The sequence below is a fragment of the Electrona antarctica genome, assembly GCF_951216825.1.
Source record: "Electrona antarctica genome assembly, contig: scaffold_51, whole genome shotgun sequence".
Classification (NCBI taxonomy): Eukaryota; Metazoa; Chordata; class Actinopteri; order Myctophiformes; family Myctophidae; genus Electrona; species Electrona antarctica.
This window is the reverse complement of record NW_027637067.1, coordinates 95,001-114,690: the sequence shown is the minus strand read 5'-3', so window position 1 is coordinate 114,690 and position 19,690 is coordinate 95,001. Positions and strand designations below refer to the sequence as shown.

The 19,690-nt window shown below is 42.4% G+C and overlaps 1 protein-coding gene across 1 annotated transcript in view; it reads right to left on the bottom strand.

Moving 5' to 3' along the window:
* The window catches only part of LOC306919189 (unconventional myosin-Ic-like), a 96,149-nt gene that overhangs the window by 57,102 nt on the left and 19,357 nt on the right, over positions 1-19,690 (bottom strand). The window contains exons 2-3 of the mRNA XM_079532013.1: positions 5,861-6,004; positions 761-876 (exon numbers count right to left, since the gene is read on the bottom strand). Of these exons, the coding sequence (XP_079388139.1) occupies positions 761-876; positions 5,861-5,986 (242 nt within the window). The 5' untranslated portion in view covers positions 5,987-6,004. The remainder of the gene's footprint in view (positions 1-760; positions 877-5,860; positions 6,005-19,690) is intronic.

The window sequence follows — 19,690 nt, the reverse complement described above, 5'->3', positions numbered from 1 at the left end:
ACTCAATGTCTGAATGAATGAATGTCTGAAACACTGCTAGTGTTGTTTTTAGTCTAGTTTTAGTCGACTAAATGTCATAAGATTTTTAGTCGACTATATCTACGGTTGATTTAGTCGAGTAAAATGTATTTTGGCGGGCCTTGATGCCGTCGTAATGACTGATTTTACACTTGCTGAAAATAGCCGATCTACAAGCTCACAACGTGCCGCGCTGCGATGCGTTGTGAGCTTGTAGATCTGCTATTTTCAGCATGCAACCAAGTGTAAAATGACGTATACTGGATCTCTTGTCCACTAGTCCCTTCCTGACATTTTAGTCTAGTTTTTAGCTGTTGACGAAATCGTCAGTAAATTTAGTCTTAGTTTTAGTCATCGTAGCTTATAGTTTAACCAACGGAGAGCCCAATGCAATTCCACTTTCATCCATAGGGGACGCCGCAAATGCGGAGTTTTACCACATTTAAGGCAAAAACATACTTTTTGAGGGATAAATGCGCTATGTTAGCGATAGCGTAGTTTACGTGCGCTACAGCGAGACACGACCATTCCCTCCCAATCAGTGATGTGATCCATTACATCACATCACCCACACTGTGTGTGTGCACACGTCCGTGCACTTGATCACATGTAGAATAATAATGTGTGTGTGCAGTGCATGCGTGCGTGCAGTGCGTGCGTGCAGTGCATGCGTGCGTGCGTGAGTGCGTGCGTGCGTGCGTGCGTGCGTGCGTGCGTGCGTGCGTGCGTGCGGTGCACTCACATGTGTGGCGAGACCTCGTAGAAGTTAACCCCTCGATATCTCTCCATGTGGTTCTTGGTGTAGATCTCCAAGTCCTTGTAAGGGTTAACGGAGACCAGCACTGACCCGATGTAGGTCTGGAGAGGAAAGAGTTAATGATATTATCCAGTCTGGAGAGGAAAGAGTTAATGATATTATCCAGTCTGGGGAGGAAAGAGTTAATGATATTATCCAGTCTGGAGAGGAAAGAGTTAATGATATTATCCAGTCTGGGGAGGAAAGAGTTAATGATATTATCCAGTCTGGGGAGGAAAGAGTTAATGATATTATCCAGTCTGGGGAGGAAAGAGTTAATGATATTATCCAGTCTGGAGAGGAAAGAGTTAATGATATTATCCAGTCTGGGGAGGAAAGAGTTAATGATATTATCCAGTCTGGAGAGGAAAGAGTTAATGATATTATCCAGTCTGGGGAGGAAAGAGTTAATGATATTATCCAGTCTGGAGAGGAAAGAGTTAATGATATTATCCAGTCTGGGGAGGAAAGAGTTAATGATATTATCCAGTCTGGAGAGGAAAGAGTTAATGATATTATCCAGTCTGGAGAGGAAAGAGTTAATGATATTATCCAGTCTGGAGAGGAAAGAGTTAATGATATTATCCAGTCTGGAGAGGAAAGAGTTAATGATATTATCCAGTCTGGGGAGGAAAGAGTTAATGATATTATCCAGTCTGGGGAGGAAAGAGTTAATGATATTATCCAGTCTGGGGAGGAAAGAGTTAATGATATTATCCAGTCTGGAGAGGAAAGAGTTAATGATATTATCCAGTCTGGAGAGGAAAGAGTTAATGATATTATCCAGTCTGGGGAGGAAAGAGTTAATGATATTATCCAGTCTGGAGAGGAAAGAGTTAATGATATTATCCAGTCTGGAGAGGAAAGAGTTAATGATATTATCCAGTCTGGAGAGGAAAGAGTTAATGATATTATCCAGTCTGGAGAGGAAAGAGTTAATGATATTATCCAGTCTGGGGAGGAAAGAATTAATGATATTATCCAGTCTGGAGAGGAAAGAGTTAATGATATTATCCAGTCTGGAGAGGAAAGAGTTAATGATATTATCCAGTCTGGGGAGGAAAGAGTTAATGATATTATCCAGTCTGGAGAGGAAAGAGTTAATGATATTATCCAGTCTGGAGAGGAAAGAGTTAATGATATTATCCAGTCTGGAGAGGAAAGAGTTAATGATATTATCCAGTCTGGAGAGGAAAGAGTTAATGATATTATCCAGTCTGGAGAGGAAAGAGTTAATGATATTATCCAGTCTGGAGAGGAAAGAGTTAATGATATTATCCAGTCTGGAGAGGAAAGAGTTAATGATATTATCCAGTCTGGAGAGGAAAGAGTTAATGATATCATCCAGTCTGGAGAGGAAAGAGTTAATGATATTATCCAGTCTGGAGAGGAAAGAGTTAATGATATTATCCAGTCTGGAGAGGAAAGAGTTAATGATATTATCCAGTCTGGAGAGGAAAGAGTTAATGATATTATCCAGTCTGGAGAGGAAAGAGTTAATGATATTATCCAGTCTGGAGAGGAAAGAGTTAATGATATTATCCAGTCTGGAGAGGAAAGAGTTAATGATATTATCCAGTCTGGAGAGGAAAGAGTTAATGATATTATCCAGTCTGGAGAGGAAAGAGTTAATGATATTATCCAGTCTGGAGAGGAAAGAGTTAATGATATTATCCAGTCTGGAGAGGAAAGAGTTAATGATATTATCCAGTCTGGAGAGGAAAGAGTTAATGATATTATCCAGTCTGGAGAGGAAAGAGTTAATGATATTATACACCGAGTTGTTTTGTCACCAACACAAACATTAACCCATTCTGGGCGGGAAGTGGGAACCCCTTTTGGTGTTTTAAGCCAGGACTCGGGCAATCAATCAATACAGTTCAACCACTATATTAATTAATACAGTTGCAACCACTATATTAATTAATACATTTGCAACTACTATATTAATTAATACAGTTGCAACCACTATATTAATTAATACAGTTGCAACCACTATATTAATGGCAAGTTTTTCATACAGCGTTAAAAAAAATCTGAACTATCCCTTTAATGACGTTTAGAAGATCTACAAGCTCTAAGCGTGCCACCGAGTGGCGCGCTATGAGCTTGTAGGTCTGCTATTTTTGAAAAAACGACTGACATAGAAACATAGGCCCTCATTTATCAATTGAGTGTAAATTCTGCCCCAAATACGAGTGTAGGTTTCGTAGTACACCCACGTCGCGTCGGCATTTATAAAGTGATCGCAAACAGCTGATCCTTCCTAATTTCATTCCTAGCAGTAATAAATGTGACGGCTGAAATCAATCTGGCACGCCCTATGAAATCAAGCCTCGCCCTCGTTTTTGCGACATGAACAACTGCAATACGACCTGGAAACCATGGTTACAGGAAAAAAAAAGGTTTCACTCGCTTGCCTAAGTTGCCTTGCTGCCCCCTCCCATACACACACACACACACACACACACACACACACACACACACACACACGCACACGCACACGCACGCACATGCAACTTGTTGTATCTTAAATAAATAAACCTGCATGAATTAAATAAAGCTGTAGGACTACCCTGTCGCTTCGCTTCCCTTGCTGCCCGCCTCACCCCCCCCCCGCACGCACGCACGCACATATCGCAATTTGCAAGCAACTGTCACTGTGTTGTATATTAAATTATTAAAGTCTTTATTAATTTAATATACAACAAGATATATTAGTGAACGAAAACCTGAACCTGTGAACCATGAATTATATAACAAATAGGCGTGCACACACGCACACAAGGTGCATCTCCTGTCCTGTCTGTCTGTCTCTCTCTATCACTGTGGTCCGTCCGTGACACCGTGACCAATTGACCATGCACGTTCGACAGTCTATTTAAATTGCCTCGCTGTCAACTGTCAATTAAATTAATATTGCAGCCAAAACCGTAGCCTCATGTGGCACTGGACAGTGGTGGTGGTGGTGGGCTGCAGGCTGGCTTAGCCTATACTATCTCCGATGCGTTCCCACTTGCGCTGGCACGGCACATTTGGCATTCGAGCGACGCGTCGGGTTTATTAAACGAGGAGGAGATTGCACATACTGTAACTCCAGAAAGACATCGGCCTGCTGTAGATTAGGCTACAGTAGGCTACCCATGTTGGGACTCTCCGCGCTGCAGCACTGCACTATACTCTCCAACGTCCATCATGGAAATATTTCAGCACAGACAGCCAAAATCCTCGCATGTATGCGCTCACTGACTCCCTCACACGTTTTAAATCCCTATTAAAAACCCATTTGTTTCAAAAAGCATTCCTATAAATAACTTTTTGTTTTTCCCTGCCTTTTACTGATCTTGTGTTATCTTGATTTGTTTAATGTTTGGGTATTTCTTGTGTATTGCGTTCATTATGTTAGATCATGTCACTTATTTGTTTTTCTATTTTTCTATTGTGAATTTCTTGTTATTCCTGTGCAGCACTTTGTGGCTCATGCCTAGAAAGGTGCTATATAAATAAAGTTATTATTATTATTATCATGCAAAACACTGTTTAAATGGCTTACGCATCTAACTTGCAACATTGTTTTTAAATGCGCGATTTTAATTGCTTGCTTGTAAAGTTGGAAATCTCCTACTCTACAAAGACACATTGTTGATGTATTCCTTTACTTTTTTTTTCTTTTTTACATTTAGCCCATATACATACCTATACAGTTTTATATAAACATTTTAGGAGTGAATACATATGTTTCGATGCCTGTGACAGCCTCTCAGCTGGTCAAACAATACTGTTCCGCTGTTCTACGACAGAAAAACCGGTGAGGACAAAGCGTACGACAGCTCCCGACCAGACGTGATTTTTGTCTTGGCACAAGTTCAAATTCAAGCTTTGGCGCAAATCGTAAATGCCGAAAATTGCGGTAATTTCGGCGTACACCCATATTTTGGCGTACGCACGGTTGATAAATGAGGGCCATAGCTTTTTCAGAAAACTGTCAGGATGTAGAAGACATTTTTAGAATCTGGGTCTCAGGTCAAAATGGGTTAATAATAAATGGTAAATGGTAAATGGTGCATTTATATAGCGCCTTTATCCAAGGCGCTTTACATAGATTGTGCATTACATTCACCCATTCATACACCGATTGCGGCGGAATCCATGCAAGGCACCAACCAGCACATCGGGAGCAATTTGGGGTTCAGTGTCTTGCCCAAGGACACATCGACATGTAGACAGAAGGAGTCGGGATTCGAACCGCCGAACCATGGATCATTGGACGACCTGCTCTACCTCCTGAGCCACAGTCGCCCCTAATAATAATAATAGAACCAGACTCACGTAGATCAGGTTAATAATAGAACCAGACTCACGTAGATCAGGTTAATAATAGAACCAGACTCACGTAGATCAGGTTAATAATAGAACCAGACTCACGTAGATCAGGTTAATAATAGAACCAGACTCACGTAGATCAGGTTAATAATAGAACCAGACTCACGTAGATCAGGTTAATAATAGAACCAGACTCACGTAGATCAGGTTAACACCTTGGAGGCCCGGAAATATTTAATCCATTACTAAAATGTGCCCAAGATTTATAGCGCCCGGACCACTTTTACCGGGGGACCGGAAGTTGTTGTGCATGTCTGTGTAGCAGCTAACAATAGCCACACCACTCTAGAGTCGATCGACAAAAACGGGAGGTAAGAATAAATCTATCGCGACTAGCGACTGGACCGCGGAAGGCCGTCAAACACAGGATATTTTTTCAGAATTAGACGGGATGATTTAGATCGGGAGTTATGAACGTTTTAAGATTTTCGTTTTCGTCAGCTAAACAGGCAGGGAACATTTTCGATGATGTGTCACTGTTTGACACGTCATCGGATTGGGCAACAAGCGCTCCTGGGCTGTGGAGCGATGCGAACGGTTTTGATATCATTAATCTCCATCCTATTTATCAATCTCCGGCTTGGGCACTTGACCATGACCTTGAACTTGGACGGAGAACTCCGCTCCGGGCCTCCATGGTGTTAATAATAGAACCAGACTCACGTAGATCAGGTTCTCCTTGAATCTCTTGCGGAGGTTCTCGATGAACGCCGCCTCGCTGGTGAAGTTCTCTAGGAGCACGAAGTCCTGAACCCCGACGCGGTCTCTGGCTGTTAGCGCTGACTCCATGCTGCCCCCTGGCACCACCTGGTGGAAGATACATGTTACTACACCCTACTGACTCCATGCTGCCCCCTGGCACCACCTGGAGGTAGAGACATGTTACTACACCTTACTGACTCCATGCTGCCCTCTGGCAGCACCTGGAGGTAGAGACATGTTACTACACCCTGAAAAATCAAACAATCAAATGATTCCAGAGCACAGATCTACAAGACTACAGTACCACCGCTGAGGCCCAAAGCACAGATCTACAAGATCTACCGCAACTCCTTTGCAACTCCTCGCAACAAAACAGTTTTAAGGACATGTCACACCAATGCAACTCCTTGTAACAAAATGTGTTAACTTGTTAGTTAGTGGTAGTTGTGTTTGACCAAAGTCCAAGTGGAGTGACCACGCCATACGGCATATATACAGTACAGTACAGTACAGTACAGTACAGTACAGTACAGTACAGTACAGTACAGTACAGTACAGTACAGTACAGTACAGTACATACTTGTTTATAAAGCTCTCAATGGTCTCGCACCTTCCTACCTACTTGACTGCCTGTCTAAATATGTCCCAAACCTTCCTACCTACATGACTGTCTAAATATGTCCCAAACCTTCCTACCTACATGACTGACAGCCTAAATATGTCCCAAACCTTCCTACCTACATGACTGTCTGTCTAAATATGTCCCAAACCTTCCTACCTACATGACTGACAGCCTAAATATGTCCCAAACCTTCCTACCTACATGACTGTCTGTCTAAATATGTCCCAAACTTTCCTACCTACATGACTGCCTGTCTAAATATGTCCCAAACCTTCCTACCTACATGACTGCCTGTCTAAATATGTCCCAAACCTTCCTACCTACATGACTGTCTGTCTAAATAGGTCCCAAACCTTCCAACCTACATGACTGCCTGCCTAAATATGTCCCAAACCGCCCCCTAAGGTCTTCCACTGCTGGCCTGCTCGCTTTGCCTAAAAGAATGGCAACTAAAAAACACGGGGAAGCAGCTTTCTGCTTCTAGGGGCCGACGGCGTGGAACAAACTCCCACTGTACCTTCCACAAGACCCACTTCTACACTCTTGCTTTGAATTGATCTTTTACATTGTTTTTGTTATTCATGTCCTCACTGTATCGCATCACTGCTGTTATTTTGAATGTTTATGCCTTGCTTTTCTTTTCTTTCTTTCTCCATTGCTCTGTAAAGCACTTTGAGCTAACCCTGCATTCCATGTCATGAAAGGTGCTATACAAATAAAGTTTTATATTATTACTATACATAATTCTACAATGAGACGATATTACAACAATTACAATTAGAATACGCTGAAACTTACGTTCTTCAGCTGGTCGATGCTATGACCTATCGCCACGTTACCCACAATGCCGTTGTCCGCGATGGTGGCCTGAGTTTTACGCATGAGGTCTCGAATATTCCCCAAATCCATGTTTAGAATGACCGCCGTACACACACACACACACACAGCTGTACACACACACACACAGCTGTACACACACACACACACACAGCTGTAGACACACACACAGCTGTACGGCCGACACACACACACTAGGACCGTCTCACCCAGAGAGCATGTACCTTATGACCTGTAACATGCGCTAACATGGACACACACACACACACACACACACACACACACACACACACACACACACACACACACACACACACACACACACACACACACACACACACACACACACACACACACACACACACACACACACACACACACACACACACACGCGAGCAGGTGCAAGGTGTTGTTATGCAGCCATTAACCACTTCCCTGAGGAAGACAGAGAGAGAGATGGTAGAGAGAGCTACACTAGTAATGAGAGAGAGAGAGATATGGTAGAGAGACACTAGTAATGAGAGAGAGAGATATGGTAGAGAGAGCTACACTAGTAATGAGAGAGAGAGAGAGATGGTAGAGAGAGCTACACTAGTAATGAGAGAGAGAGAGAGATGGTAGAGAGAGCTACACTAGTAATGAGAGAGAGAGAGTCAAGGTAGAGAGAGCTACACTAGTAATGAGAGAGAGAGAGATATGGTAGAGAGAGCTACACTAGTAATGAGAGAGAGAGAGATGGTAGAGAGAGCTACACTAGTAATGAGAGAGAGAGAGAGAGAGAGATGGTAGAGAGAGCTACACTAGTAATGAGAGAGAGATATGGTAGAGAGAGCTACACTAGTAATGAGAGAGAGAGAGATGGTAGAGAGAGCTACACTAGTAATGAGAGAGAGAGATATGGTAGAGAGAGCTACACTAGTAATGAGAGAGAGAGAGAGATGGTAGAGAGAGCTATACTATTAATGAGAGAGAGAGAGATGGTAGAGAGAGCTACACTAGTAATGAGAGAGAGAGAGTCAAGGTAGAGAGAGCTACACTAGTAATGAGAGAGAGAGAGAGATGGTAGAGAGAGCTACACTAGTAATGAGAGAGAGAGATATGGTAGAGAGAGCTACACTAGTAATGAGAGAGAGAGAGTCAAGGTAGAGAGAGCTACACTAGTAATGAGAGAGAGAGAGAGATGGTAGAGAGAGCTACACTAGTAATGAGAGAGAGAGATATGGTAGAGAGAGCTACACTAGTAATGAGAGAGAGAGATATGGTAGAGAGAGCTACACTAGTAATGAGAGAGAGAGAGATGGTAGAGAGAGCTACACTACTAATGAGAGAGAGAGAGAGAGAGATATGGTAGAGAGAGCTACACTAGTAATGAGAGAGAGAGAGATGGTAGAGAGAGCTACACTACTAATGAGAGAGAGAGAGAGAGAGATATGGTAGAGAGAGCTACACTAGTAATGAGAGAGAGAGAGAGTCAAGGTAGAGAGAGCTACACTAGTAATGAGAGAGAGAGAGATGGTAGAGAGAGCTACACTAGTAATGAGAGAGAGAGAGAGATATGGTAGAGAGAGCTACACTAGTAATGAGAGAGAGAGTCAAGGTAGAGAGAGCTACACTAGTAATTAGAGAGAGAGTGAAGGTAGAGAGAGACAGAGACAGAGAGAGAGAGAGAGAGAGTTAACACAATGAGTGCCGCCTGCGTTAGCATCAATGCTAACGAGCTAAAGCATTAGCACCAATGCTAACGAGCTAAAGCATTAGCACCAATGCTAACGAGCTAAAGCATTAGCATCAATGCTAACGAGCTAAAGCATTAGCATCAATGCTAACGAGCTAAAGCATTAGCATCAATGCTAACGAGCTAAAGCATTTGCATCAATGCTAACGAGCTAAAGCATTAGCATCAATGCTAACGAGCTAAAGCATTAGCATCAATGCTAACGAGCTAAAGCATTAGCATCAATGCTAACGAGCTAAAGCATTAGTATCAATGCTAACGAGCTAAAGTGAGGCCCATCCTTGCTCTAGAAAACGCCAACAGTTCCGTCGCGATCAGCGGACGATCAGAAAAGACCTCCGAACATCTCCGAGCTGTTCAACACCACGGACCGAGGCGTAGTTTCAGATCTGTTCAACACCACGGACCGAGGCGTAGTTTCAGATCTGTTCAACACCACGGACCGAGGCGTAGTTTCAGATCTGTTCAACACCACGGACCGAGGCGTAGTTTCAGATCTGTTCAACACCACGGACCGAGGCGTAGTTTCAGATCTGTTCAACACCACGGACCGAGGCGTAGTTTCAGATCTGTTCAACACCACGGACCGAGGCGTAGTTTCAGATCTGTTCAACACCACGGACCGAGGCGTAGTTTCAGATCTGTTCAACACCACGGGCCGAGGCGTAGTTTCAGATCTGTTCAACACCACGGACCGAGGCGTAGTTTCAGAGAACGGCCGCAGCTAAAACAGAAGCTAACGGCTAACGGTGCGGGCGAGGCCCTAGCAACCATGCATAGCAACCAGAGGCCCTAGCAACCAGAGGCCCTAGCAACCAGAGGCCCTAGCAACCGTGCATAGCAACCAGAGGCCCTAGCAACCGTGCATAGCAACCAGATACCCTAGTAACCAGAGGCTTTAGCAACCAGAGGCCCTAGTAACCAGAGGCTTTAGCAACCAGAGGCCCTAGCAACCATGCATAGTAACCAGAGCGGTTCCAAAAATGGAAACTAGGGAGGCGATGTTATAGCGATATTAAACACCTAAAACCATTTAGACCTGAGGACGATTCTACAAATGTGACCAGATTTGACCGAGGGGCTGCCATTGGATTTTTTTGAATTTTCGTTTTTTCATGTCATATGAAAGCAGGGAATCATAGCTTCAAATTGACATATTGGTTGTTCAGTTTGACCCACCAGTTTTGGAGATATGGCTTATAGAAAAATGTCTTGCAGGAGTAGTGGAAAAAAGACCAAGCAGAGAAAATGGACTTCTAAGCTTTAGTTCAGTGATCTGTGACTTTAGGGGGCGCTGTTTTCCCTTAATTTCTCCATTAGTCAACCAGCAGTGTTGCCATGTCTGCTTATTATAATTAGTTGGCCTTGTTTCTTAAGAAAAATAATGCATAGGCCTACTGTACCAATTTTATAATAATTTATAACCTGTTAATAAAAATGTATTTGACAAAAATAAAGTGTAGTTGATTATGGAGAGTTGGTAACCAAGTGGACCCTTATTAGATCTTTAACTATCAAGTGTAAAAAGAAACCTTAAAAAAGGTCCATTTTGTTTAATTTTACACTCTCAAGATATACATAATTGACTGTTAAACATCTGCATTACTTAATTTACAATAAGTCTACACAATTAGAGAATGTTGTTATCTTGATCGTTTGCCTTTTATCTCTCCTTTTTTAAATAGGCTACTGTATTTATTTGGCCTTTTGTAGTATGAAAAAGGGAAAATAACAGTGGCAGATAAATTAGGCCTATGTAAATGTTCCAGATGAGTACAAATAAAAGAGCTATATGAATGCAATAAATAAAAAAATAAAAAAACAGTAACCAACAGACAACAGGACAGTTTGCTCTCAAACCCTCCCAGCACAAATTGTGCCCTCTTGGCTCTTCTCTTAATTCCTCTGTTTCATTAGCCTGTTATAATTATTATTATTATTATTATTATTATTTGTTTGCAGACCATCTGAAAATAATTTATGCCAGACACAAGATTTGTGTTGTTTGTATGCATGTAGATCGGCTATTTTCGCTTGTTATCGGCTTATTATTATTTTCGGCTTGTTTTCATATACCGGGTTGCTTATTTCTCTCGCAGAAACTGGCAACCCTGCAATGATAGCCGTTAGCTACATTTAGCTAATATATTGATATCAATCCTGTAAGCTAAAACAAGTACATTATCGCGCTATATTACATATCGATGCGATCTGCGTTATTATGACCTTAATTTTCATGGCAGGTACATTCCAAAGCAACTAATAATAACCACGTTATGGTGACATAATTGCGAACGCAGTGAGCATTTACTATGAGACCCAGCAGATCACGTCTGTGTGTGTGTGTGTGTGTGTGTGTGTCTGTGTGTGTGTGTGTCACGCTGTAACACCACCCGCCCACCACCAGAGGGCGCAGCTGTATCACACACAAAAACACACACACACATGCACGCACGCACACACACACACACACACACACACACACACACGCACGCACGCACGCACGCACGCACGCACGCACGCACACACACAAAAAACTTAACTTAAAAAAAAAACTTCAAAAGGAAAAACGCACACACACAAAAAACTTAACTTAAAAAAAATTAACTTAAAAAAAGACTTAACTTAAAAAAAAACTTCAAAAGGAAAAACGCACACACACAAAAAACTTAACTTAAAAAAAAATTACTTTAAAAAAAAAAAACCTAAAAAAGAAACACGCACGCACGCACACATACACACACTAAAAAAATAACTTGAAAAAAAACCTAACTTAAAAAAAAACTTAACTTAAAAAAACCCTTAAAAAGTACGTAATTTATTCTAATTGTTGTTGTTGCAATTTACGAGCTGCGTTCGCTTCCCGCGTTTGCGCGTCTTACTTGTGTTACAATGTTTACAATACATTCATTCGAGTCTTCTTCTTCTGCTATTGGAAATAGGAAGCCATTTCCGCATTTTCCATTGTTGTGGTCAACAGTGCCCCCAGCTGGAACATTAGCATGAATTAGCTTTAGGCGGACCAAAATAAACACACTTTTTACAAAATATCGTTGTTAATACTTCTTTCTGTGCTATTTCTGTTAGCCAGTTAGTAAAAGACTAGTATTATCTTCCAAAACGATTGTGTACAAAAAGGCGGATTTTAGCGGAATTTGAATACTTTAGCAGGGAAGCCATATGTCTAGTTAGCATTGGTTAACCCAATGGTTATAACATGAGACATAGTGACATGTTTAAGCATTTATTTCATATTTATGTCGATATCAGCTCTGACATTTATTTCAGACCTGCTCTAACATGACATGAATAATAATATAGCTTCAGATTATTTTAGACAGAAAAATAAAAAAGGACAAAGAAAATAGTTTTTCAGCTGTCCTCAACAATTGCCACCCCCGCGATGGCAGTCCCTATATTGCGTGTGGTCACAAATGTCTTCTAAATAACCCTATGTTTCTATATCAGTGGTTCTCACAGGGTTAAACCCTATGTTTCTATATCAGTGGTTCTCACAGGGTTAAACCCTATGTTTCTATATCAGTGGCTCTCACAGGGTTAAACCCTATATCAGTGGTTCTCACAGGGTTAAACCCTATGTTTCTATATCAGTGGTTCTCACAGGGTTAAACCTCATGTTTCTATATCAGTGGTTCTCACAGGGTTAAACCCTATGTTTCTATATCAGTGGTTCTCACAGGGTTAAACCCTATGTTTCTATATCAGTGGTTCTCACAGGGTTAAACCCTATGTTTCTATATCAGTGGTTCTCACAGGGTTAAACCCTATGTTTCTATATCAGTGGTTCTCACAGGGTTAAACCCTATGTTTCTATATCAGTGGTTCTTACAGGGTTAAACCCTATGTTTCTATATCAGTGGTTCTCACAGGGTTAAACCCTATGTTTCTATGTCAGTGGTTCTCACAGGGTTAAACCCTATGTTTCTATATCAGTGGTTCTCACAGGGTTAAACCCTATGTTTCTATATCAGTGGTTCTCACAGGGTTAAACCCTATGTTTCTATATCAGTGGTTCTCACAGGGTTAAACCTCATGTTTCTATATCAGTGGTTCTCACAGGGTTAAACCTCATGTTTCTATATCAGTGGTTCTCACAGGGTTAAACCCTATGTTTCTATATCAGTGGTTCTCACAGGGTTAAACCCTATGTTTCTATATCAGTGGTTCTCACAGGGTTAAACCCTATGTTTCTATATCAGTGGTTCTCACAGGGTTAAACTCTATGTTTCTATATCAGTGGTTCTCACAGGGTTAAACCCTATGTTTCTATATCAGTGGTTCTCACAGGGTTAAACCCTATGTTTCTATATCAGTGGTTCTCACAGGGTTAAACCCTATGTCAGTGGTTCTCACAGGGTTAAACCCTATGTTTCTATATCAGTGGTTCTCACAGGGTTAAACCCTATGTTTCTATATCAGTGGTTCTCACAGGGTTAAACCCTATGTTTCTATATCAGTGGCTCTCACAGGGTTAAACCCTATATCAGTGGTTCTCACAGGGTTAAACCCTATGTTTCTATATCAGTGGTTCTCACAGGGTTAAACCTCATGTTTCTATATCAGTGGTTCTCACAGGGTTAAACCCTATGTTTCTATATCAGTGGTTCTCACAGGGTTAAACCCTATGTTTCTATATCAGTGGTTCTCACAGGGTTAAACCCTATGTTTCTATATCAGTGGTTCTCACAGGGTTAAACCCTATGTTTCTATATCAGTGGTTCTCACAGGGTTAAACCCTATGTTTCTATATCAGTGGTTCTCACAGGGTTAAACCCTATGTTTCTATTTCAAAATATATGTAATTGGCCGCCGACCACCATCTGAAAATATGTTGTTCCAGGGACCCTCCAGAAGCAAATATTTGAGTTATAAACGTTCGCTGTGAAAGAATATATATTCAAAAAAAGCAGACCTACAAGCTTGTAGATCTGCTATTTTGAAATAGATAACATAATGCTTAAAACACCAAAAAGGGGTTACCGTCCAGAATGGGTTAAAAGGATCCCCATGGCTAAAAAGACAAATATGTTTTAAAACTCTATGAATAAAATAAAAAATTTAAAACACTTTACATATTTTATTTCTTTCATAAATAGAGAATCTTTCACTCAATAGGAACTGCTCCTTAATAGAGACGGCACCCGGAGGAAACCCTGAGGCCAAATGGACATAGTGGACGAATTTGGTATTGCAGCGCTGGGCCAAACTCATGAACGCGCTGGTCTGTTGACTATCATCATGATGACACGTGAACGCTGTTTCATAGTGAACGCTGTTTCATAGTGAACGCTGTTTCATAGTGAACGCTGTTTCATAGTGAACGCTGTTTCATAGTGAACGCTGTTTCATACGTCAACGCTGTTTCATAGTGAACGCTGTTTCATAGTGAACGCTGTTTCATAGTGAACGCTGTTTCATACGTCAACGCTGTTTCATAGTGAACGCTGTTTCATAGTGAACGCTGTTTCATACGTCAACGCTGTTTCATAGTGAACGCTGTTTCATAGTGAACGCTGTTTCATAGTGAACGCTGTTTCATACGTCAACGCTGTTTCATACGTCAACGCTGTTTCATAGTGAACGCTGTTTCATAGTGAACGCTGTTTCATACGTCAACGCTGTTTCATAGTGAACGCTGTTTCATAGTGAACGCTGTTTCATAGTGAACGCTGTTTCATACGTCAACGCTGTTTCATAGTGAACGCTGTTTCATAGTGAACGCTGTTTCATACGTCAACGCTGTTTCATAGTGAACGCTGTTTCATAGTGAACGCTGTTTCATAGTGAACGCTGTTTCATACGTCAACGCTGTTTCATACGTGAACGCTGTTTCATAGTGAACGCGGTTTCATAGTGAACGCTGTTTCATAGTGAACGCTGTTTCATAGTGAACGCTGTTTCATAGTGAACGCTGTTTCATACGTGAACGTGTACAATGATAGTCAACGTTGTTGTCATGTTATTGGCCCAATCCATCCCAGAATGCACTCCTACCCGGAAGGAGGAGTGAAATCGCCTCATGCACTTTTGAGTAATTTAATGCAAGTGGATGGAGGAGAAATCCACCTTAATGCAAGTGGATGGAGGAGAAATCCACCTTAATGCAGTCATATGGACTGAGGGTCCAGTCATATGGACTGAGGGTCCAGTCATAGGGACTAAGGGTCCAGTCAGTCATATGGACTAAGGGTCCAGTCATATGGACTAAGGGTCCAGTCATAGGGACTAAGGGTCCAGTCATAGGGACTAAGGGTCCAGTCATATGGACTAAGGGTCCAGTCAGTCATATGGACTAAGGGTCCAGTCATATGGACTAAGGGTCCAGCCATATGGACTAAGGGTCCAGTCATAGGGACTAAGGGTCCAGTCATATGGACTAAGGGTCCAGTCATATGGACTAAGGGTCCAGTCATAGGGACTAAGGGTCCAGTCATAGGGACTAAGGGTCCAGTCATAGGGACTAAGGGTCCAGTCATATGGACTAAGGGTCCAGTCATATGGACTAAGGGTCCAGTCATAGGGACTAAGGGTCCAGTCATATGGACTAAGGGTCCAGTCATATGGACTAAGGGTCCAGTCATATGGACTAAGGGTCCAGTCATAGGGACTAAGGGTCCAGTCATATGGACTAAGGGTCCAGTCATAGGGACTAAGGGTCCAGTCATATGGACTAAGGGTCCAGTCATAGGGACTAAGGGTCCAGTCATAGGGACTAAGGGTCCAGTCATAGGGACTAAGGGTCCAGTCATATGGACTAAGGGTCCAGTCATAGGGACTAAGGGTCCAGTCATATGGACTAAGGGTCCAGTCATAGGGACTAAGGGTCCAGTCATATGGACTAAGGGTCCAGTCATATGGACTAAGGGTCCAGTCATATGGACTAAGGGTCCAGTCATAGGGACTAAGGGTCCAGTCATAGGGACTAAGGGTCCAGTCATATGGACTAAGGGTCCAGTCATAGGGACTAAGGGTCCAGTCATTAAAATAGGCTATTGCTTTGATGTTCATATTATCCTTAAGAAGTATTAAGTTGTTTCTGTATTCTCTCAAAGGTCGCCGCGCCCCGGTCTGTGATGAAAGAGTTAAATATAAAATACCGTTGATGAGATGTCAACCTTGACCTGTGTGTGTGTGTGTGTGTGTGTGTGTGTGTGTGTGTGTGTGTGTGTGTGTGTGTGTGTGTGTGTGTGTGTGTGTGTGTGTGTGTGTGTGTGTGTGTGTGATAACTTTATGATGTGTGACTCATGCTCGTATCACGAAAAGTCTGAAGTACATCTTAGAAGGAAGTACTTTTTACAATCTAGGGTTTTATCACACACACACACACACACACACACACACACACACACACACACACACACACACACACACACACACACACACACACACACACACACACACACACACACACACACACACACACACACACACACACACACACCTAACTGTTGATGAGTGAACAGTTAGTTATTGTAACCATAGAAACAGTGAGCGAGAAGCTTCACCTCCCATCCCTGGGGAGGAGGATGATGATGTCATCATTTGTTTCATAATTTCATATTTTTCGTCTAAATCGCTTCCATGTTGGATAACAGCAGATCTACAAGCTCATACAACGCGTCACAAACATCGAGATGTCAATCATTTATTTCTATATTTCAGTTATTTTTGTCATAATCCTTTTTTGTATTATTATGAACTTAACCGAAGCTGATTCTGCACATAATGAACTTCCCCTTGCAGTCAGAACTACAGACTCACTCCCAATCTAAACTATGGAATGAACTTCCCATTGCAGTCAGAACTACAGACTCACTCCCAATCTAAACTATGGAATGAACTTCCCATTGCAGTCAGAACTACAGACTCACTCCCAATCTAAACTATGGAATGAACTTCCCATTGCAGTCAGACCTACAGACTCACTCCCAATCTAAACTATGGAATGAACTTCCCATTGCAGTCAGAACTACAGACTCACTCCCAATCTAAACTATGGAATGAACTTCCCATTGCAGTCAGAACTACAGACTCACTCCCAATCTAAACTATGGAATGAACTTCCCATTGCAGTCAGAACTACAGACTCACTCCCAATCTAAACTATGGAATGAACTTCCCATTGCAGTCAGAACTACAGACTCACTCCCAATCTAAACTATGGAATGAACTTCCCATTGCAGTCAGACCTACAGACTCACTCCCAATCTAAACTATGGAATGAACTTCCCATTGCAGTCAGAACTAAAGACTCACTCCCAATCTAAACTATGGAATGAACTTCCCATTGCAGTCAGAACTACAGACTCACTCCCAATCTAAACTATGGAATGAACTTCCCATTACAGTCAGGACTACAGACTCACTCCCAATCTAAACTATGGAATGAACTTCCCATTACAGTCAGGACTACAGACTCACTCCCAATCTAAACTATGGAATGAATTTCCCATTGCAGTCAGAACTAGAGACTCACTCCCAATCTAAACTATGGAATGAACTTCCCATTGCAGTCAGAACTACAGACTCACTCCCAATCTAAACTATGGAATGAACTTCCCATTGCAGTCAGAACTACAGACTCACTCCCAATCTAAACTATGGAATTAACTTCCCATTGCAGTCAGAACTACAGACTCACTCCCAATCTAAACTATGGAATGAACTTCCCATTGCAGTCAGAACTACAGACTCACTCCCAATCTAAACTATGGAATGAACTTCCCATTACAGTCAGAACTACAGACTCACTCCCAATCTAAACTATGAAATGAACTTCCCATTGCAGTCAGAACTACAGACTCACTCCCAATCTAAACTATGGAATGAACTTCCCATTGCAGTCAGAACTACAGACTCACTCTCAATCTAAACTATGGAATGAACTTCCCATTGCAGTCAGAACTACAGAATCACTCCCAATCTGCCACCGTAGTCTGAAAACACACCTCTTCAGACTCCATTTTAGGTCGTAGCCCCTCCCCTAGCCTCGATGACCTTACAGGTGTACCGTATGAAAAGGTCAACTTATGTAACTTAGATAATCATGTTATCATCAACAGGTCACAATTGATCTGGCATTGATTCAATATACAGATATTCTACTGTTGTTACGGTTTTTATGATCCTAGATAACTATTTATATGTATGTGATGTATCACCATGTGTTGTTCTATTGTTCTATTGTGAGGGAAGCAGCCTGACCTGAACTCATTTTGATCACTAGACCGTAAGGGTCCATTTGGTTACACTAGACCTGTAAGGGTGCATTTGGTTACACTAGATCTGTACGTGCCCGTCGGCCACCGGCCTACTGGAGAACGATGCTTGGGAACCTAATAATACCCGTTGTCAACTTGTCACAGCACCCGTTTTAACTGTCTGTCTGTGTCCCACATGGAGATCTCTGTGTCTGTCTGTCTGTGTCCCACATGGAGATCTCTGTATCTGTCTGTCTGTGTCCCACATGGAGATCTCTGTATCTGTCTGTCTGTGTCCCACATGGAGATCTCTGTATCTGTCTGTCTGTCTGTGTCCCACATGGAGATCTCTGTATCTGCCTGTCTGTGTCCCACATGGAGATCTCTGTGTCTGTCTGTCTGTGTCCCACATGGAGATCTCTGTATCTGTCTGTCTGTGTCCCACATGGAGATCTCTGTATCTGTCTGTCTGTGTCCCACATGGAGATCTCTGTATCTGTCTGTCTGTGTCCCACATGGAGATCTCTGTATCTGCCTGTCTGTGTCCCACATGGAGATCTCTGTGTCTGTCTGTCTGTGTCCCACATGGAGATCTCTGTATCTGTCTGTCTGTGTCCCACATGGAGATCTCTGTATCTGTCTGTCTGTGTCCCACATGGAGATCTCTGTATCTGTCTGTCTGTGCCCCACATGGAGATCTCTGTATCTGTCTGTCTGTGTCCCACATGGAGATCTCTGTATCTGTCTGTCTGTGTCCCACATGGAGATCTCTGTATCTGTCTGTCTGTGTCCCACATGGAGATCTCTGTATCTGTCTGTCTGTGTCCCACATGGAGATCTCTGTATCTGTCTGTCTGTGTCCCACATGGAGATCTCTGTATCTGTCTGTCTGTGTCCCACATGGAGATCTCTGTATCTATCTGTCTGTTTCCCACATGGAGATCTCTGTATCTGTCTGTCTGTGTCCCAGATGGAGATCTCTGTATCTGTCTGTCTGTGTCCCACATGGAGATCTCTGTATCTGTCTGTCTGTGTCCCACATGGAGATCTCTGTATCTGTCTGTCTGTGTCCCACATGGAGATCTCTGTATCTGTCTGTCTGTGTCCCACATGGAGATCTCTGTATCTGTCTGTCTGTGTCCCACATGGAGATCTCTGTATCTGTCTGTCTGTGTCCCACATGGAGATCTCTGTATCTGTCTGTCTGTGTCCCACATGGAGATCTCTGTATCTGTCTGTCTGTGTCCCACATGGAGATCTCTGTATCTGTCTGTCTGTGTCCCACATGGAGATCTCTGTATCTGTCTGTGTCCCACATGGAGATCTCTGTATCTGTCTGTCTGTGTCCCACATGGAGATCTCTGTATCTGTCTGTC